The following is a 22,602-nucleotide window of genomic DNA, read 5'->3' on the forward strand; positions in this document are numbered from 1 at the left end:
ATAATGAGCTTGTATGTCCTGTTCCTGCATCAAATTGCTTTAAAATCTATGAAAGGGGTTCTTTTTATTGTAAAATGTGCTTTGTACAATAGTAAGGTACACTTCGTTTATATTGGCCACTTCAGAAAATGTTCACAAAGTTCTGGTTGTGATCCCTCTGCTTTTGAGAAATAATTCAAGAGTTGACTTGCAGTATCTTGTTGCTTTGGAGTTGCCATAGGCTGGACTGGAATTCTTAGGCCCGCCAGCAGGCTTTTAGAGCAACTGCTCATTGTCAGAGACATGTACATTTTCTTGGCCAAACCTCAAATATTTGGAATTCATCAAGACATTAACTTAGCTCTGTTAGTTCTCTATTTTCTTCTACATTACTCTCTGAAGCTCTGCCTGGTTTAACTCGACTGTTTCTACTTTCCTTCTTCTATTTCTGCACTTGGGATTCCCCCTACTCCTTCATTAGAGGTTATTTATTGTTCCTTGTTTTATAACCCTCATATTGGACATTGTTTTTTTATCTACTTGTCTTATTGGATCCATTAATTATTACTATTTCTTTTAAAATCTCTTCAATCTGCCAATCCTTATTTTTTTCTTTTTAATACACATCACCTTCTGATTATTCTTGCTCTACAGATACTTTTCTCCTGCCTAGACCATAACTGATTTCTCCTATTTGTCCTTCCTGCCCATGGCCTCCTTTTTTAGGAATGAATGTATTTGTGGGGTTCTGGGTGCTCTCTGAGCTTGGTTGGCGTCTTGCAGATGTTTCATTACCAACCTAGGTAACATAATTAATGCACTGATGTTCAACTCTGAGCTACATATATTCTCTTCTATTGGTACTAATGTATTTATTTCCTTTATCTGTACACTGCCTATTTCCAAAAGCTTCCAGGAACATGTCTTTCTTTGCACAAGTGTCAATAATATCTTTTTTGCAGGATTCTTTGATTGTTACCATTCACTACTTTTCTTTAGGTCTTGCCTTTTCCTCAGACTGCAGTATGTTCCAATATTTGACCATTTTCCTTTAATTATTAGGTGACTAGTATCTAAAGCATTTAATTATTATTATTACTACTGCTACTACTAATAGCAAAGTCATCTGTATTCAAACAGGACCTTTTGCTGGGTGGATCACATTCTTCCAGAATTATCCGAAAGGTTAAAAAAAAAACAATCAAAAGAGGATTTCCACGGGGGGGGGGGGAATGAATGGCAGCTGCAGGTCCATCGGGAGTGGGCTAATGCATGGAAAACTGCAAGGGTTGTAATAGCAATAGTGCATTGACATGGAAGAAAAAAATGGAGCTCTAATAATAGGATGAATGATAGAAGCACCAATATTTGATTCTTTGTGCACAGATCAGTTGGAAGCTGATGGTGAACTGCTTGAAGGCTGAGAGCATATACTTCCTTTCTACCTGAAAAATAAACCATGGTCTAAGCCAGCTTTTCCTAAGCTTGTTGATCTCTAGTTTTGTTGGATTATATGTTCCTATCATTCTAGGCAGCAAATGGCCTTGGTCAGATTGTCTGATGGAAGTCACAGTCCGTCAGAACTGGAGGACTTCAGGTTGAGCAAGGCTCTGTTAAAAAAACAATGCAGAAAAAAAGATTGTATTTTTCAGCCAGGCAATTAGAAAAACCAGCGCCCAGTATTCAGTGCTATGGAATGAAGGCCACGGGAAGAAGATGCCCCAACTTTTACACCTGGCGTTAAGCTGCCTGTGGTGTAGCAACCTGATCATGCAGCATCCCTGCCCTACAGAGAGAACAGGAGCACTGAAGTGGGTGGACTAGGATGGGGTGGGGAGAAGTAAGATAGATGTAGGTCTAGACTTGTATTCCAAAATAACAACTTGAACCAAGTATATTGCAATGCATACCACCCAACTATTTAATTAAAATATTTATACTGGTACACTGTACCACACAAGTAGCAAAGTGATTACAGAAATAAGTCAATGTTTATATTTCTGGTGCCCTAACACATTCTTGAATAACCTGCATTAAGTCAGTGCCTTTGTCTCTTCCATTTTTACACAGAGTGAGACCTTTCTTTATTTGTTATGCTAAAATGGTCCAGTTCCGGCATTGTTAATTCTTCAAAAACTACAATGGCCTCCTGAGTAGCAAAACATTTTAAATTTTAAACAACCTCTTTGGAGTTTGAAACAGTGGCCTTGAGTTCACAAAAGCTTGTTTCAATTCTCTTGGATTGTGTCTCACGCTCAGAGAAACCTCTGTTCAGGCTCAGGCCATTTCCCCCTCAAAACACTTTTGGGAACAAATGGTTGGAACACCTGCAGTGAATCTGAAGCCAAGCATTTCAAGCACAAACCATTTGGAGTGCAAAACATTTTGCACACTCCTACACAGGAGTCTTTCCATGCCTTGCTACCGATTAATGGCTTGCCTCTGTAACAATCTAAATATAAATAGAGATTTCTGCACTGGAAGTAGTGAACAATTGTAATTGTCTAACAACACATAGTGTTCAGATGAGATTCAAACCATCTTAAAGAAAAAAATCCTTCTGATAAAAGATTCTGTATATGCTACAACTACTTTTACTGCTATTTTTTTTTAAAAAAACATCAGTTGCTACAATCAATAATAAAACAGAAATTCTCACTCTTAAGACTACATTTGTACTAAAATAATTGACAACTCTTTTCGAAAAGGCTTATTGGGCTAAGGCAACATTGAGATTCTCAAACCATCTTCAAGGAGTTCTGGTCATTGTAGTGCTTGAGTCTTAGTTATGGGGTAAAAAAAAAACACCCTGAAACATCTACCTACTGCTGAAAAACAAAAAAAATAATTGTGAGTAATTTGTTCAGAGTCAAAGGAATGTGATTTTTACATTTGTTTCACAGGCAGAAGAAAAGACAGGACAATATTTGTTTATCTACAACTGCTGTCACTTTCTCTACGCCCTTTCTTGCTATACAGTCATAAAAGCAGAAGGTGTAGAAAGAAAAAGAGACGTCCCAAGATCCCACAAGAAGTAAACAGACACCCAAGCGGCTCATGTTTCTCTTGCAGACAGATCACGCCTCTGAAGTTAGAACTGACCTTGCTCCCTATGAAGGAAGGGGGGGGGGGAGAGGAGATGGGTGGGAGTTGATTGTTTTCCTCCTCTGTATATCTTTCTGTTACACAGATCTCTAATTGATCTTTGGCTGTCTTCTGAATTAATAAATGTCCGTATTCACGGTCTTATGTTTTTCTTGGCTGTGAATCTATGATCTTTAAACGCTGCTGCTCAACCAGTGCAACTATAACATCCTTCCATAAAGGGGTGCCCTCCAGCTGTGCTTAATGTCAACTCCTGGGATTGCAGGGTGAATAACATGCAGACTATCAGAAGTTCCTTAGCAAGGAACTTTCAGCATCTCTCCTGACATGAACATCTCCCTAAATTATATTATTCTTCCAGCTTCAGAGATGCTGCATGTGCCTAATTTGACCAGAACTCAAATTTGGGCAGGTGGCTTTTCCTGCTTTAGACAGAGGTATTTCTCCCCTAAAAGATCAGTTGTGCGGTTTGGGGGTCTTTGGGGATCCAGTGGGTTCCCATGTTCTGTAGGCTGCCCAAGAAGAAAGCTGCCCTGGCATCAGCTGCTCTTTTGGGAGCAGCTCGTGTGCTACCAGTTCCCTCCTCTGACTCTGGAAGACATCTGTGCTCTTCAGCCATGCTCTTCTTCAGCAGCCTTTAAGACCAAATTAATAACTTGCTTTTACAGTTTAGCCTTTCTCCTGGAGGGGCTATGTGTTTTTTATTTGTTTGCTTTTAATGCTGAAGCCATGATTTGTTTTGCCAGTTTAGACTGCTTTTGATTTGTGACTACTGTATTGTTTCATAATATTACATATTTTATTTGGATGTTCATTATTCTTTATTGAATTTTGCTAGACGCCAGCATGGGCTGGCTTTGCTGGGACCATGCGGGACACAAGTATACTAAATAAAAGATCAGCAGTGAGTACATAAGGAGACCCAGGGGCTTAGTCCTGGGATGACAGAAATTAAGTCACATGTCTTTTAGGCAATATTAGCTGATAGTCAGCTCCTGCTGTTGCAACTGACTTACACTGGGAAGCTCCAGGCTTTGTCTAGTCACTGGATCCAGTGATTGTCTAGTCACTGGATTTGCACAACAGATTTAACCTAGTGATCATATCTGCTTATTTCCTTGATTCACAAAATACATTTCTAGCTTGCCTTTCCTCTGGGGCATCCAATTCAATATATATTCACAAAGCTTATGTTCTTTCCCTTCTATATACCAATTAGCCTGAGGTCTCCTTAGCTTCAGGAAACTTGCTGTATAAAAATCCTTCACAGCATGCCTGAATTGCATTCTCTTTTGGCAAAACAAACTGAACAGCATGTTACTGAAGATAACAGGGAAGTTTTTTGGGAGTCAACATGTACCATGTTCCAAGGAAGATTCAAGTCCCTTCTGAATCTGAATGAGAAATGCTATTGCTGAAAACTCCGACACTTACCCAATAGCAATGAATTAACCTGTGGAGATTAATTCAGAACAAGGCTTTGAGAAAACCTCACAGGGGAAGGTATGGTGAACTGAAGATGTCTCTGCAAAAGCAGAACTGATGACTGTGGCAAAGACCAAGGAACTGGTGAGTAGACCGGTTCCTTGGAACCTCCCGGGATAAAGAGAGGTTGAGAGATTGCCTAAATGTGCTCAGGATGGCTGCTCCTGATGAGGAGACTGCAGGATAGCACTTTTCGGTGAGTTTGAGTACGAGGAGACAAAGGGATCAGTCAACTTGGTCACAATCACAGCAGAATCTGCAGAACCTTAAGTTCATAAACCTCACTTTCTCATCACTTTTGGAAATTGTCTATTAAACTATCTGAAAAGACCTTAGGAACAACCAAGTCTGAAAAGTCATTAAGTGAGTTTGTTCAACTCAGAACAAAAGGAAAACAAAATATTGTAAGCTTAAGAACTTAAAGAATTTGAAATAAACATAAAAAACTAACTGAGAATTTGATCTAAGAAAGTTGTAAATTGTTTAAGGCTCTAGATACATTTGGAGTGTTGACTTTTACTATAAGGTTTTGAGATTAATTACTGTATTTTTAAAAAACAACTTTCATAGGAAACAGATTTATTTTGGATATCCTGGCTATTGTAAATCATAAAAAGATAACGTGACTTTATGATTTCAGAAACTTGACACTAGGAGACTAAATATTCTAAACAGAAGGAAAAAAACATATACCGTAAGCCTGTTCTTGATATTGGTTAGTACTTATACAATGACACAAAACATTATTGCATTACAAACCTTAAAGGATATCTTTGAAGAATGGATCCAGAAACCAGTAACTACAATATCAACACCTGCTCTGTGGAACATCTTGCTCCTCCAGTGAGAGGTCGGTCCTAACCCTCCCAACCTTCCATAAGGTCGGGAGGGTTTCCTAAAGACCTGGCTCTTCCAGTTAGCTTGGGGCTCCCATGGGGGAGCGTCACAATAGTGGTTGATCGATTAACAATGGATCCCACCTCCCCTCACATCCTGCTCCCGCTCGCTCCATCTTCTAATTGGGCTGTGAATTTCATTGAATTTAAATAAATTAAAACATAAATAAAATTAATTTATGTTTTTAGTTTACATAGTTTTTATCTTTTATGATTGTAAGCCTCCTAGAGTTACCTCGAGGTAAGATGGATAGGCTATAAATTTTATAAGCAAACAAACAAACAATGTCACCAATAATATCTGCATCTATAGACAGACTATGTCCAAAAGCTCTTAATGAAGGAATGACAGCTGTGGAACAAATTTTATCTATGAAGACAGAGAAAATGTAGAAAGTAGAGCTGCAGATTATATCAAGGAAATGATTTATTAGACATACGAAAGAAACTTGCTGAAGTTTTAAAAGTTAGAAATACAAATTATAAAACAATAAAATGGTTTATGTAATAGATTTTCTTATTGGGTCTACCAAAGGGACTTGTTAAAACCTTGAACAAATCTCTATGATTGGATAAAAAAGAAGTGAAAAGAAATCAAATCCTATGACCATATTTGATTGAATTAAAGATTAAGACTGTTAGAAGTAAAAGGAAGTAATATAAAATTAGTTTATTTAATCATGTTAAAGCAAAACTTTTTTTCACTAAGTTTTGGACTTTTATGGACTTTTTGCTGACCCCAGGATGGAAATATTGAACCTTTATGGATTTGCTTATTAAGGGATGGGATATGGCATGAAGAGATATCTATTTGTAACCTTATAGGGTGTGAAGAGTTATTATTTTTTTAAATACTTATTGTGATGAAGGTTGGAAGCCACTTCTTTATAAATGTCCTTTCTTTTTATTACATTCATTTTTTTTCTTGTTTCTGTCTTTTTCCTGCAGTTTTTATTATTTTTTCTATTCTTACCTCTTTCTGCAAGTTTAGTTCATATTAGTTATCATAATCAAAATTCTTAATAAAATTATATTCCTAAAAAGGAAACTATCACCCAGAGCTCCCCATCCTGCAAATTAAAGTACTTTACTTCATTCCTAGGGAAAATAAAGGTGACAGAATTTGCTGCCCAATACAGTTGTGAGGAAGTATTACATCACAGAGAGTTTATATGCTTTCTTAAGCCAAAGAAGAATCTCTGTAAAAACAAAAAAAACAAATGGCAATATAGAGGCAATAAATTATATTTTGCTGTCTCGTGAATGGAGCACTTAATAGAGAGAGTGCTCTCACATCGTATTTATTGAGAATAAGAAATGGATTTATGCACAAAAATTTGCTAGATGGGGAAATAATTTCACCTAGCTATAAGCTCAGAACATGCAATGAAATCTGTCCCACTGTTTCTTTTTTCCTTCCTTGCTAGCAAAAGATTTGCGAGTGCCAGTGTGATCTAGTAGTTAAGATCTTGAACTAGGAATGAGGTTCAAGGCCACATTCTGCCGTGGAAGGTCAACTGACAGACAGCTCTGTCAATCCAACCTACCTCACAGTTTGATTACTTTTAGGGAGGGGAAACCATTGGAGGGAGAACCCAGCCTGTTGCCTTGGTTTTTGAAAGAAAGGGAAGTTACAGATGTAATGAACGAATTACATTTTTTACCCAATTTTTCCCTTTCGCTTCAGTGTCAGAAAAATAATCTGTTTAATGTGGAGGATTATGCCTTTTACAGTTTTCAAAATGACAGCTGTCAGCTCAGATTTCTTCCTCATCCTCTCCCTAAAGGTAAAGAAAGCAGGCCTAAAAACTGGGCCCCATTTCCAGACTTGTCAGTTGAAATACTGATGATTCTGTCCTGTGGGAGTCCAAGAGGTTCAACTGGAAAGTCTTTTCTCTTGCATTGAGCTGCTCCCCTCTTACAAATACTGCTGTCCTACAGGTAGTCCTTGACTTACAACAGCTCATTTAGTGACCATTCAAAGTTACAACAGCACTGGAAAAAGTGATTCAGGATTGTTTTCCACACTTACGACCATTGCAGCATCCCCATGGTCACATGATCAAAATCTGAAAACTTGACCACTGACTCATATTTATGACAGTTGCAATGTCCCGGGGTCATGTGGCCACCTCTTGCGACATTTTGACAGGCAAAGTCAATGGGGAAGCCAGATTCACTTAACCGCCATCTTACTAATTTAATAACTCCAGAAATTCACTTAACAACTGTGGCAAGAAAGGCCATCAAATGGGGTAAAACTCACTTAACAACTGTCTTACTCAGCAACAGAAACTTTGGGCTCAATCATGGTTGTAAGTCGAAGGCTACCTGTAATTTGGCTCTCCAATCTTAGATAAGACTGATAATTAGCTGCAGAGCGATACGATTTTGTCAACTACTGTGTTCTAATCAATCTTCAAAAAAGACATTGTCCTCGGGAACAAAGCTTCCCTTTTGCTACTCCAGGTTTGAATCACAAGTTAATTGGTGGGTAGAAATGCCAAAGTAAAGAGCTCAAACCTCATTGCTGTTTAAATACTGGAGACAGCCTTTCAAACAAGAGTGCCCAAAGTAATGTTTTAGCAGGAAAATGTCACATAAATATTCAGAGGTTCTTGTTCCTTTTCATTTACTCCCCCCCCCCTTTTTTTACCTGACACTCATGATGTTGCCTTCAGGATGTTTCTGCAAATATGCCTTCACCACCCAGGCTGTATGCTCTCGATAGGTCATCACACGGCTACAAGTGAAAAGGAGAAATTATGAAAATAAGATGCCGGAGAAAACCCTGAAGCTGCTTACAAGGAGAACCATCTGCTTCCTGGGATGGCTTGACCATGGAGGTGAAGCTGTAAGTCATTGAAAGAGAGCTGGCACAGTAAGGCTCCCCTCTTCCTTCAGCTGCTCATTTCAACAGGCTGTGTACTGGGCTTGATAGGTGCAGCAAAAGAGAAAATGGAAGTCAGGAGAAAAGATAGGCAGGTGCTCTGCATGTATGCAATTTAAACCCTGCCTTACACAATAAAGTAATAGGAGCTTATCTGTAATTTAATGCCAGCAGTAATTTATTTCATGTTCATTTCAGGCAGGTGAAAAATTCACATAACATCGCTCTATCTTTTATGTTAACTGAAATATTTTTGGTTAAAAAAATTGCACCCATAGCATTTGTTTCTAGGTCGGTCCTTCCTTCCTTCCTTCCTTCCTTCCTTCCTTCCTTCCTTCCTTCCTTCCTTCCTTCCTTCCTTCCTTCCTTCCACCCACCCACCCACCCACCCACCCACCCACCCACCCATATAGGAAGGCCTATGTTGTTAAAATTCATCCAAGCTTAAGATGTATATGGAAAGAGAGAAGAGGAAAATAATCTTTGCAACTGATGGTAATCTGTGGAACACTGCTGGAGCAAGTGCTCTTACTTCATGCCTAGCCCCTCAGCCAACCAGTAGTCAGAACAAATATAAGGTCCCCTTGTTGATGGGAGGAATGAGATGTCTGTCTTACCATTCACTCAGAGCCATCCGTCGGTCATAAACCCGAATGGAGCCATCTCCAAGCCCTGCTACAATGAGCGAACGATGAGAATCACAGGACAGACTGGTGACACAGCTGTCAGCCCCCGTGGGAATATCCTAAAACATTAAAATAGCAATTCAAAGCTGCAGTCTTGCTGGCCATATATTTTATTTGGTTCAAAAAGCATAGGTTGTCTCTTAAAGCAGATGCAAACATGCAAATTCACAGAAGATAATAAAAAAAATCACAAGCTAAACCACATCATAAATATAGCATCACGATGAAAATATTTTGAAAAGAGGCAGAGCATAATATAGGATTTATTTCCCATTTTAAGCTTGACAAATCTTGAGTGGAATAGAATTCACACATGAGAGATTACTGCTAATGTAATTGTTCTTATTAATGATACAATATTGTACTAGTTACTATAATGCAACATTAGGGCCTCGGATATTAATCTTTCTGTGTGGATACGCTAATAGGTGATGGCAATTCTTCAAACCATTCAGTCCTAGGCTGTTTATAACTTTAAAGGTCAATACATGCATTCTGCTTGGGCTTTGAAATTCAACCAGTGGAATTTGTAAAATATGTATGTCAAATGTTCCAAACACTTAAAACAACAAAGTGGTCAATAAATAGCCTAAGACTGAATGGTTCGAAGAATTGCCATCGCCTATTAGTGTATTTGCACCAGTTGATGTTTCCAAATTATTTTAGAAGACAATACACAGAGCACATTATGCTTATTCAGCCCAGATGCCATGTCACTAAAATAGGACAAACTCTTTTCACCTTTATACTTGTAGGTGTGTGTGTGTGTGTGTGTGTGTGTGTGTGCGCATGTATGTATGTATGTATGTGTCAAGCAGTTTGGTCCAATATTTTAAACTGAGAGTTATTTGATACTTATATAATGTCAATAAAAAGTAATTTCCCATGTGTATCTAGGGAGCGAGATGGAGGGGGGGGGGAGAGGGAGAGAGAAAAGCAGTGACACAGGTATCCATTCAAATTCAGGAGCTAACCTAAAAAAAACACTCAGTGTACTACTCTGTATCACCTTTCTACTTTTGCCTTTCTCAAGCATATGTCACAAAATATGTGTCTAAAACATATTTTCCATATGTTAATAGTACCATTTGGAGATCATCCCAAGTTACTCCACCTAATACCCAAGTGGAGTACAATATACGTAGATCTTCAGCATTCACAGGAGGTTTCTCATATTGCCCTCATTTCCTATCAACTGTAGCAGAATTTTAGAAGCAAAAGCGCAACCATGGTGTTAGGTACAGGGAAAAGATCCACCGACTTGATTTTAAAGATTTCCATATATATATATATATATATATATATATATATATATGTATATGTATATGTATATGTATATGTATATGTATATGTATATGTATATGTATATGTATATGTATATGTATATGTATATGTATATGTATATGTATATGTATATATATATGACACTTGCCATAGCCAGACAGTGACAGATCCCAAGTTTTACCCAGGAGTTGGCATCATGGACATGCCCAGCATCTGGCTGAGTCTGCTGATCTTTGAGAATACTCAATTTTTCCTTTCTTAAGGAAGGCCTTCTCCTCTCTCCCGCCCACCCTCCCTCCCTCCCTCCATGTGTGTGGGTGTGTGTGTGGTTATGTATTTGAAGATTTAAGCTCATTTTAGCAATCCTAATGTGGAAAAAAATATCATGTTTTCCGCATTGCTAATTGACGGTAGCTATTAAGAGCTGATCTGGGGATAGGAAAGGTATGAGCGAGTCTGCACTTAATAGGGGAGGAAATAATAACTTTGCAGAAAAGATTATAGTGCTGAGAAGGGGAGGTCAAAATAACCCAACCTTGATTTTGTTTAGTTAGGATAGGACATAGAGAGAGACATAGACAAGGTCTCAAGATTCTGCTAGTCTGTCTTGCTGCAATAAACACCCATGAGATCTCTAGTATACACCTGCAAATATACATCAAATTAAAACCACTGGCAAGTGCCACACATGGCCCTGAGGTCCAAAAGTGCTGTTCATCCCTGCCACAGGGGAGGCTCCAGCAACTAAGATTCTAGGCAAGTCACACAACTCCCTTTTCACCACCTTGAAATCCCTTAATTCAGCAGTTCCAAATCTAACAGCAGATCTAGGGAGAAGATTTTGTTTTCAAAAAAGGGATAAATATTCATTTTTTAATTTTTCTTCTTCTTCAACATCTGATGCCCTATTTAACTTGGTGCCCTATAGATGATGTTTAATTAAGCAACATGGATAGGTCACCATAGAAATGGCCTTTTCAGGGGAGTGGCAAGTACTCATATTGTAGACTTCTCAGAATTTTTGGGGAAAAAAGTGATTTGAAAAACATTACAAGGCTGGAACATCTACAGGTATCAGGCTAGAGATCAAGAGACTGTGAGTTCCAGCCTCGCCATAGATACAAAGTCAGTTGGGTGACCTGGGCCAGCCATTTTCTCTCAATTCTAGGGAGGAGTTGGCAAACCCCTTCCAAAAAGCCTTGTCAAGAAACTTACAGGGACTTGTGAAAGTCACACACACAAATACATACATCCAGTTTCAAGATTCTGCAACCTATTCCCCTTTTAATACAATAAATCTGATCAAAAAGACCCAGAATCTAGCCATTGTGGGTATGAGGGGCTGTTGTGGGTTTAACAGTGTCTGTACAATCAGGCTTCCTCATTATTTTATTTTTGCAAATTAATAACAACTTTCTCCTTTACTATAACTTTCCAATTTTATTTATGCTGACTGATTGCATGATTATCTTTCTTGTTATTTGGGCCATGTGCCTTTTGTTACTTTCCATGTTTTTTGGAGTATACGACGCACCTCGCCCCCCCCAAAAGAGTGTGGAAACATTGGTGCGTCTTATCAATAAATACAGCCATTTTTGGGCTTCCCGAAGCCTTGCCCCCACACCCCATTTTTGCGAAAAACGGACCATTTTTTGCAAAAACGGGGGCGTTTTTGCCTTCCCCTAGTCCTGCTGAAGCCTGCAGAGTGCTCCTGGGCACTGAGGGAAGGCAAAAACTTTTTTTCTTACTTACCTCTTCAAAATCTTGGTGCATCTTATACACCAGTGCGTCTTATAGTCTGAAAAATATGGTAAGTATGCATTTGTCTTGGGCAATTTTTAACCGGAAAGGTAATTTGTTACCCACTTCCACTGGAGGTAGTAAAAGAGTTCCACAGCAGGAGCATTAGATTATTTTCCCCTGAAGTATATGCCGTAACATAACAAGCATCTTAGGGCTGTGGGAACTCTTTTAGTTTTTATGAGCTGTGTCATTTTATCTTAGTGTAGTTTACAAAGTTATTGCTGTTGGCCTCTTTTACAGAAGCAAACTACAAGTGCTGTTGTAATTCAGATGTGGGCAACATTAAAGCACAGCAATAACAAAAGAAAATCAAAAGATGCCGCAGGGGTATTCCACAAATTACTTTGTGGCCCATGGACTTTGTTCCGAAAAAGACATTGGGATGACTTCTAGTATACAATCATGCTGAAATAGGTGAAAGTGAGATTGTGATTCTCTTTTTTGTTTCAAGGCACTTATGTCCAAAAAGACTTTAATATATGTGAGAAGACTTCAGAGTCCATCAGTTTCTCCATATGTGTACTCAGACAGTGACCCAGTCCTGCCTCATAACAAACAGGAGAAACAGCTCTTCATTTCAAAGGAATGAGTTTAATAAAAATCAAATAAATGTCTCTGAGATGTCCTTTTTCCCCCCCGCTCAGTTTGGCTCCGCAGCAGTTATGCACACTGTATGGAAAGGCAGGGCAGAAAGCTAAAGGCAATTTAAAGCACAACTTTTCTCTAATAAATCTACACTTGCTCCATGCCGACAGCAAAGTGGCATAAGAAGGAAACCCAACCCTAGTGGAAGAGTAGCTGGAGCTTCTTACTGGAAGATAACGATCCTGAGTATTCAAGAAATAATCCTGTTTGACAGTCACTGTTTCTTGAGCCTTAAAGAGTGATTGATGACCTGCTAGGTGACTCACTTACAGTGATAGCCCTCCAAAGAGAATTGTGGCCGCTGCTAACTTTTTCCTATTTCACCATGACTGCATGGCATTTTACAAGATTACAGGAGTCTATAAAGGATATTGAACTCCAAATCCTCTTATTTCCTCCAGAAAGAAGAAAAGGACTTTCCCAGAAAATGTTTTGCTATACTGTCAAACTCCAAACTTTGGAGTGAATAGTTTTTATAAGGCTTTATGACTTCTTCCAGGCAAGGAATGTTCTTCCTGCTTTTATGAGGGATATTTTAAATAAAAAGGTAATTAAAAAACAGGTGCAAGGCCATGGTTAAGGACAGAGGAGAATCTGGAAGCTTTAATGGGCTGTTGGAGGAATCAGAGCATCATATGTTGCCGCTCTGCAGAAAATGACTTGCACAGAAAGTCAGGGCTATGTTTTTTTTTTTTAAAGAATACCTTTAAAAGATAATAAATCCAAAGAACAAAGCTGGGCTATTGTTGGGAAGACACTCAATAATGTTAACCAAAGATGGAGCATTTTTTCCCCACTATAGACAAAAGATTTGCTTGGAATAATAAGAGCACAGCTGTTAACAAAGAAAACAAGTTAGAGTTAAGCAGCCATAGAACTGAGTAATAGTCAGACTCAGCTCTGCAGAATGGTGCTTAGTGAATTTAATACCTCCTTTCTATTTTTAATCACTGCTATATTTGTATTTACTCAATTAAAATTATTTAATAGTTTGCTGGAGACAACTATCAAGGGACGGCCAGGTTTCTACTGAGATGCTAGAGTTTCATAGAGGACTTCTTACAACACAAAGGCTCTGACTTCCAAATCAAGAGACCCCCCTCCCCCCATATCTCAGAGCGTTGGGAAGTCACTGCAGTGCTCTTTATGAAATACCCTCATTCCAGACTGCAATCCAGATTAGAAACCTATCCTGAACATGCCACGGCAAGCAGAATCACTGGTCCAAAGGTGTTACAGGAAGAAATACCTAGGTGAGTCAGCAAATGTGTAGGTTACATGGAAAGTAACATTGCTGAGGGGTGAGGGCTTACTGCTATAGCCACTCCATTCTTCACCCGTTATAGCTGATATGGATTCACGACTCAAATATATGTTCTTATATGTAGGCAGCATTCAAAATTTATCTGTCAATCTGCAGCGCTGTGAGGGGGAGATATAGATATAAAATTTTCATCATCTTCTAAGCAGGTGTAATATGGCAGTGGCCTAAACTGGCAGTGACCAATGGGGTGCTGGGGCGCGTGGGGGTTGCAAATCAGTAGTAAAACTGGCAGCAACCCACCCTTGTCTTCTTGTTCCTGAGTAACTCACTGCCCAGATTGTGGGATGAGAAAATGATTCCTGCTAGCTTCTGATTTTAGCTGAACTGGCAATGCAACCCCAGTAAATTCCTTTTTTTCCAGAAAGTCAAAGCTCAACGGAAGTGCACCAGACACACGTTGCACAGCGTGCACTGTTCAATGTAAATTGTTCTGCATGCATGCGGGAGTGGCAAGCATGGGTCACTGCCAGTTCTGCGACCCTGGCTGGAATTCCACTACCGGTTCGGCTGAACCGAGCAACTCACCTCTGCAAGAAGACTCTTAGGGTTAGAGTTTAAGATTTAATAGGCACTCAAAAGATAAACGAATGATTTAAATGATGAAGGATGTTATCTTTTTTCATGGGCATCACAATGGATAGCCTGACAACAAATTTTACATGTATAAATCTGTGGGTTAGCAACAGGTACCGACATGTCCACATTTTATTTCTACAGTTCTGCTGTGCCAGATGCTGCTGAATGATTCAGGTTTGAGTTTATGAAGCACTGTTGGAAGCCTTTTGTACAATTAATAATCACCCTCATTTAAAATATTTTCATCCTCCTGATTTCTGATGTTCTCTAATTTATACAGATTAAATGCTATTTGAAAATAATTAAAATTAGCACCGTCTTAGTTGAATTGCATTGCTGGGTCAAAGTGTTATAATTACTATCAGCCAGATAGAATTAATTTCCAAAACCTTCGGAGATCATACTTTATTTTTGTGGCAGATTTCCAGGAAGCAACAGCGGACTGAGGATGATTCTTTGAAAAGTGGCACGAAGAGCATCCAGGGAAGGGCTCACCCCTTTGGAATTCCTCCCTGGAGCAAGAACCACCCACAAATGCTCCATTCAGAGGTTCCCATGAGAGATCATAAGGTAGCGGTCCAGAGTGTGGGCTTTAGCGTTTGAGGGCCAGGTAAAGGGCCATTTTGTCTAAGCTGCGGTTTGGTGCCTTCAAACTGACACTTCCTCTTTTAACCACTTCAGAAAATTGTTTGTTAATGGCTTTTTTATTGTTAAGGACCTACAAAAGAGCAAGTTTCATTACATTGGGTGAGTTTCCTTCTATCCTTGATGGAAAATGCTTCATGCACATTTAAGGACTTTTAAAAGATTTTTTTGGGGGATAAAAAGAAAAAAGGTGACTAGAAGATTGTGTAGAAGAGTAGCAGAACTTAGGAGAAGAGTTAAAAGAGGAATCAGCCTGGAATCCCTACTTGTGGGACTTATTCGAAGGGATTAAAGATCAAGCTTTTTTGAAGTTAACAGAAGGAATATAAAGTGGATTTATTTGATTAAGGTTAATAATATTCATGTTATGCAATGCTATTATAAATCTTAATAAACTTCTGCTGGTTAGAATGACAAGACTTTATAATTCATCTATTAATAAGACATGAGATATGGGAAGAATATATATTTTACTGAAATATCAGAGAACGTGATAAATTATTAATGTTATTTGTACTTATCTGAAGGAAGAAGTGAATAATTTCTTTATACAATTCTACTTTTTATTATATATATTTCTTATTCTCTGTAATTTTTCTTTTTTATATTATTCTTGGTTTGTGTTTATTTTATCTTTTTTTTATTTATCAATTGTATTTATATGGTCACCCAATTCACAAGAGATGTTTCTGAGTTGTATACAACAGCAAACAAGTATTTGAAAACTTTAATAAAAATATTATTAAAAAGTATTTACTTCTCTCAGTGGCTTATATACACATAAATGTGTATATCTGAAGAAAAGATTTGGTTTTATGGTAATTGATGTAAACAGATTTACTGTTTGCAAGAGTAGTGTGGATAAGGAAATATCAAGAATATTGGAATGAATGCATTTCTTTCCTATTCTTCATGCCTATAACAAGAAGCAAAGAATTGGCTCTTCAGGCTGCAGATATAAGAAAAATACTGATTTGTGGAAGGCTCTAAACAGGTGTAGGAAAGTCTGGGGGAGATGATCATTACCATGCAGGGCAATTTCTGGATAAAAGAAGCTCCAAAAATGTTTTGCGTGCCAGGAAAGCACACCAATTGGTCAGGGATGTGCAGTCAGGAGAGGCAGGGCCTCACCACTGTCATCATGAAAAGAAAAAAAATGTAAAAGGAAAAAGGCTGAGCTAGTTGCTGCCAGAGTCACAGTGGATGACTCTGCTTAGTGCTTAACTATGTAAAAAAAACCTCTAAAAAAGTGCCCTCTACAGGGGGTGGCAGGAGAATGAGGTGCTTCATTTAGTCTGACTTTATGATCATTCGAGCAGAGCTAAGCAAGGGTTAAAAGCCGAAAAATTCCTTATGTAGATGAGGCATGTGGTTCTCCTGCCTCCTGTAGAGGGCGTTTTTAGAGGCTCTGGGAGCAGCTAGCTCAGTCTGACCTCAGAGCTCTTGCCTTTTTCCTTTTACATTTTTTTTCTTTTCATGATGGCAGGCAAGAGCAGAGTTGAAATCCTCTCTGAAACTTCTGGAAAACATGCGTATGTGGGGAGGAGGGAGGAATTCAAAAAGTTTGATTGCATGCAGAGCCACATTGCCTTTTCAAACACACACACACACACACACACACACACACACACACACACACAGCTGGATAAAAGTATATAAACCCAGCTTCACCGATTACAAGTTTGAAAAGGCAACATGGCTCCATCTGCAATCAAAGGCTCGGATCGGAAGGCAGCAGGGGAATGGGGGGGGTATGGCAGAGGAGCTGCTTTCAAACTATTGGAAAATATATCCAATCCAACTTCTGTATTTGTGTTTGTTTGAGGGTGAGTGAGAGAGGGATCCAATTTCTCTGTGTGCATGTGTCTGTTTGAGAGAGGGGGGAGGGAGGGAGAGAGGGAGGGAGGAGGGGGAGGGAGAAGAAAAAGAATGAAGGAAAACTTATTTCACAAAGGATAAAAAATGCTGTTGCTTTAAATCAGAACTGAGCATGACTGGCTTTGGAATTCTGGGAGTTGAAGTCCACAAGTCTAAAAAAATTTGAAACCCCTGTGTTAGTGCCTCACCAGCCATAAACCTCACCACAATTGGTACACTCAGCCCTTCTTGCTGCTTGCTAGCATTTTTAATTCCCAAAACAATGATAAAGAATGGCAAAAAGAAATGTGGGGGGTGTATGTGTGGTTTCAGAGTCAGGAAAGCCATGATGAGGAGGACGAGGAGGACGGTGGGACATTTATTGGGCCCTGGACACACTTAGCCCAGGTGACAGGATCTGCGCAATTGGTTAGAATACTGCTGCAAAATGTCAGGATTGGCTTCTTAAGTGTGTTTCTCTGCCTAGGCAACCCATCAATGGGCAGAGGCTCACTGATCTTCCTCTTGCTGACCTTCCCATGTTTTGCAGTCTCTGAGCATACTCGGTTAGAACGGAGATGGTGGTATTCCAGGGGCCAATGATAAAGGAAAGAAATTGTTATACTAGTAACAGCTGCTAGTAGGCAGACCAAAACCCAAATCCTCTGTGGCTGGGTGTGCTGTACGTTGGAAGACTGTGCTTCTTGCTCATGTACACTCAATGTACACAGGAAGTGATGCTGTTTCAAGCAGCACTGAGGGTAGAGGCGATACTTGCCTGAGGTTGGTCATCACAGGGATATCAATCAGATACATCCCCTTCTCCTAACTTCCCAAATCTAACTTCCAGCTCTATTATGCTCATATTGAACAGATAACATGGAACAGCTTTTCTTCGCATTCTTCTCATGCTTTTATAGTACTGAAAACAGGCCACAAATTATTTTGATTAGTAAGAGATACGGGGGGCAGGGGGTGGGAGATTACCTGCACTTTCATTTCTCGATCTGTATCCCAGATTCGGATGATGCGCACATCTCCGGAAGTCATGAGAAGTCCGGTTTCTTGTTCCCAATCCACCACCATTCCTGCTCCTGGGAAAAAGATAAAGCACAGCACACAGCATTATTATTATTATTATTTTACAAATACGCATACCCAAAGAGAGTCAATGCTCTTATATATCTGGTTCCCAGTTCTGAATTCTGCTAGAGTTAAATAATGGCTGCTCTCAAAATCCTATGGAAAAACAAGCAGATTCCGGGAACTGGGCAAATAAAAATGGATCTACAATAAGCATCCTCTGTTTCTTTTAAATTTCCCTCATTCGATTTCAGCTACGGTGTACCAGGAATGGTAAATGAGATATCAAACAAAGCCTGCTGACAATTTAAGTCGGACTATAGCTCATTTTAAATATAAAGATTTTCACCAATGTAGGCTAGAAAGAGAACAAAGCCCTAAAATGAGAAAGTTGTTAAAAGGAAAACTGTGAGGAGCTGCAAGGTGGCGAAGGAAAGAAGGGAGTGGTCCAAATTAGAGTAACAGAATATTTTGACAGGCTTTCCTTGTTTTGCTAGGCAAATGTGATAGCAACAACATTTTTCTATTTTCCATATGAGTTATTGACAAAGATTAAACCAGAGAATAATGCAAACAATCAAAGAGAAACCAAATGTTTTTTCATCCCCCCCCCCCGTAGGGTTCCTACAAGACACTAGCCTTTTACTGATAATGCAAGCTAATACTGATTTGCAAGCTAATACTGATTTGCAAGCTACTTTGCATGTCATTTCCGAATAAAAGGTAAGCCGTTTTTTATTTCATTTGTGCCTTTGAGTCAATGTTGATTCCTGGCAACTGCTTGGACTAATCTCTTCGGTTCTGTTGGGAAGATTTTGGAAGTGGTTTGCCATTACCTCTTTCTTAGGACCTGGGGCAGGGTGAGAACTCAGGGTCTCCTGCTACCTTAACTGCTACACCCAGCTGACTCAAAATAAAAAGTAAATCTTGCATTTAAACTGGTCAAAACTCTTTTGTCAGAGTTTTTTTCAGTTGAACCTAGCCAATCACTAATTCAACAGAACAGAACTGATAGAACAGAACCTAGCACATTGAATTGAACGTTTATTTAATGGTTTATTTTGGATGGCTGTGTTTAAATCAGAACATTATGCTTTCTGAGTATAAAAAGGCAAAAGTATCTGTACATCTATCCATATTCATTTATTTGTCCAGCTTGAATTTGGGGAGGAGGTGGGACTTGGGCCATGTTGGCATTGAGAACTTTACAGTTTACATTCCTGGTGCAGAGGGAAATGTAAAAGCTTGCTAATGAGCAAATTCTATTTCTGAGGTTGCTGCAATACAGAATACCACAGAATATCTTTTAGCTACTGGTTGAATGCTATGACTCAGAGCCTGAGCTAATGCTCAGGCATCAACGTTTTTGCTTTCAAGGAAACATGAAGCTCAGAGATGTTGCACAGTTCTAAAAAAAAGAATGCATTTTGCAGAAGGGATAATGCTCCCAAGTCCACTTCCAAATCAAATTTAGACAAATTGGCCTAGCTGGGGGGAAAAAGAAAGAATCCAGAATATTTACAAATAAAAGTGACTGAAATAATTATATCATAGTTACAATTAAGCACGTGTCAATTAAGAACACAACTCTGGAGAAAACTGTTCTGTGTGACACAGGAATGCTACAAGGATTCCTGTTTCATCTTTTTGGTACTACCTGGGCTGCTATTACACGTAAGATCACAGGCAAGGCTTTTCTCGTATGTAATAGGTTTATTTCTCCTCCCACTGACATTTACATTGAGAGTAAATGTTGAGAACTAAGCAGTGAGCCAGCATCACCAAAGGTACCCAGGGCATCTGCATTATATGCAATAGCAGCCGTGAACCTGGGAAAATGAGGTTTTCAATGACATTGACCTCTGGGAATTTCCCATAATGAGCTCCAACTTGCTTAATGTGAATGTTTTCTTTCAAGTTTATAGCCTGCTCATATGCTGCTCAAATATATTGCTGTGAGGAATCCACTGTCTTTTGTTCCCTGGTTGGGAAAAAACCAACAGATTATGCATATCTCATATTGTCTAATATTGTCAAAGAGACATGCATGAACTTGATGTTACAATGTGCAGATACATGGTCCAAAGCACAGAAGAAATGGATATCTTGCAGTAGTTCAATATCCCTCTTGTTTCTAACCAATAAAATCCAAGGGAATTTGAGTTTCCATTGCCATATCCAGCTAAGCTTCTTAGCAAGTCAATCAGGCTCTCCTAAATAAAGGTGTTGGAAGAGATGATTCATAATGGTCTCTTCTGCGATTCTACAACACAGCAGTGTCCCAAGACCTTCCTGATAATCTCTCCATCACATCGACCAGGACATTTTCAGAAAGACAAAGCAAAATACTAGCTATAATTAGCATGCTCGAAAGAGAATATACCCTCTCACACCAAGAAAAGACCCACTTTTCTTGTCAGAAAAAAAAATCCAACGCTGATATTTGCTTTGGAACTGTGACACCAGAAATGGCTGCTAAATATATAATGTAGTGAGGAGAGTAGAAATCAGAGTCAAATCATACAATGGGATTACTTTTTTGCCAGTGCCACTAAAACACTGACTTGAGGAATTTTTGTTATATATGATAAGTGGCAAAGGAATGCAGTCTATCTTTCTTATGATCAGGATCTTGACAAGGCGAAAGGGCTTGTATGAGTAAATGAAATTGTAGACTATGTCATCGGACATGTATATATCCAGAAGGGTCTCCCAAGGTGAACAGGCCACGATAGATACCCCAGTCCAACACCAATCACATCTGCCAACCCACATTTGACCAGCATAGCAGATTATGGTCAATTCCTTCCACATGCCAATATAACCTCAAAAACAGCTCACATTCCCTCGAGGCCTCAGGGCAACTACCCAGTACCCATGGCAGCAGGAAGTCCTGCCCGAAAGGAGAGGGTAGTAGGAATCACCAGGTTAAATCAGGTTGCCTTTGAACTTTGGTCATAGGAACGATCAACATTTGAACAATAAAAGATTATTTTAAAAAATGCATCTTTCTAGCCTGTTTCCTTTCGGTCTATAGCCAGAGCCATCACTAACACCCGGGATATTTTGCTACACACAATTGTGCAAATGAAGAACGGGAAGGTTTTCCTTTGATTTTTTGATTTGTTCCTGACAGCTTTTGAATCTAATGGAAGAAATAGAAGTGAGGGGAAAAGAAAGGACAAGTTAAATTGACAGTTTAGATCTTTATCTGGACACCCAAATTGATTATTCCTTTAGCTTCCCTGGCAGCTCGGAAGAATGCAAGAGATCTGAAGCAAGTATGAAGCAATTACTTTGAATGATAGGCATTTTCCAAGCTGTTTGTGTTCGTCATCTTGTTTATGGTCCGCATGACAAAATAAATCCAGCAGGATTGGGATGGATGGAGGCCTTTTCAGTTTTAGCAAGCAGCATTTGCTAAGCAATGCTAAATAGGCTAGCTTTCCCATCATTCCCATTTAGAGGAAGGCTCATTTACATTCGCAATTGTAGTCCAGTCTGCAAAAGCTTGGAGTCTATGGTTGCTTTTGCATGAAAGTGTAAGCAAATTAAATGAATAAAATGTTAGCAGAGGCAAAAGGAAGGATCTTGGCAACCTTATCCCAGGTTTTAGATGCAGGAGATTCCGATAAGGATGAAACCCAACGAGATTCCTCAATGAAAGACAGCCTTGTGATATGATCCCTCATAACCAGCCTTGCTACTCTCCTTGAAGTTGTACGAAAGATGTCAGCACAACCTGCATCTTGCAGACTCACAGAAATCTGAGAAAGCAGAGATAGACAAGGCTCGTTTGCAGTTTAGCGCCTCCAAAGATGCTGGGCCTGGCAATGCTACAGAGGGTTGCTACCTAAGTTAAGGCTTCAGTTAGTCTTAGCCTGATGCCGAGCCAACATCCTCCTATTGTAGTGCCCCTTTCATGTCAGGAATGACATCGATTGTTTGGAATATAACTTAACTTCTTCTGCTTAGGCAGCACTTTCTATCCTGATTATTAGATTTTATATGAAAGTGGGCTAAGATGCTTCTGATTTCTCTTGATGAATGTTGATCAAGCCAAAATGAATACGGTGCCACAGTTTACTAGAGTTTGCTCTTGTCAAACTGCAGGTACCATAGAGGTTTTTCTGTTGAAATTAGAGCATCCTTCCCAGGCTTTCAAAGTATCTAGGAGTGACTATAATGATGCTTTTTAAAGGAGCTTCATGAGTCTGCAGAGCCATTCTGGTCTCTTTATAGGAATGATGTATGTTTTTATCCTGTCATTTACCTTCCTGACTTCAACAATAATTGAATGAAACACTATCCCTGTTGAAGCCTCACTTTCTCCATCTGTAAAAT

At 39.2% G+C, this 22,602-nt stretch overlaps 1 protein-coding gene across 2 annotated transcripts in view; it reads right to left on the minus strand.

The window, feature by feature from the left end:
- The window catches only part of RPTOR (regulatory associated protein of MTOR complex 1), a 438,354-nt gene that overhangs the window by 7,019 nt on the left and 408,733 nt on the right, over window positions 1-22,602 (minus strand). For both annotated transcript variants that reach the window (XM_032209983.1, XM_032209982.1), the window contains 3 exons: window positions 18,163-18,269; window positions 8,973-9,100; window positions 8,122-8,208 (listed from right to left, as the gene is read on the minus strand). In XM_032209983.1, the coding sequence (XP_032065874.1) occupies window positions 8,122-8,208; window positions 8,973-9,100; window positions 18,163-18,269 (322 nt within the window). The remainder of the gene's footprint in view (window positions 1-8,121; window positions 8,209-8,972; window positions 9,101-18,162; window positions 18,270-22,602) is intronic.

This window comes from Thamnophis elegans, chromosome 2, assembly GCF_009769535.1.
Source record: "Thamnophis elegans isolate rThaEle1 chromosome 2, rThaEle1.pri, whole genome shotgun sequence".
NCBI lineage: Eukaryota > Metazoa > Chordata > Lepidosauria > Squamata > Colubridae > Thamnophis > Thamnophis elegans.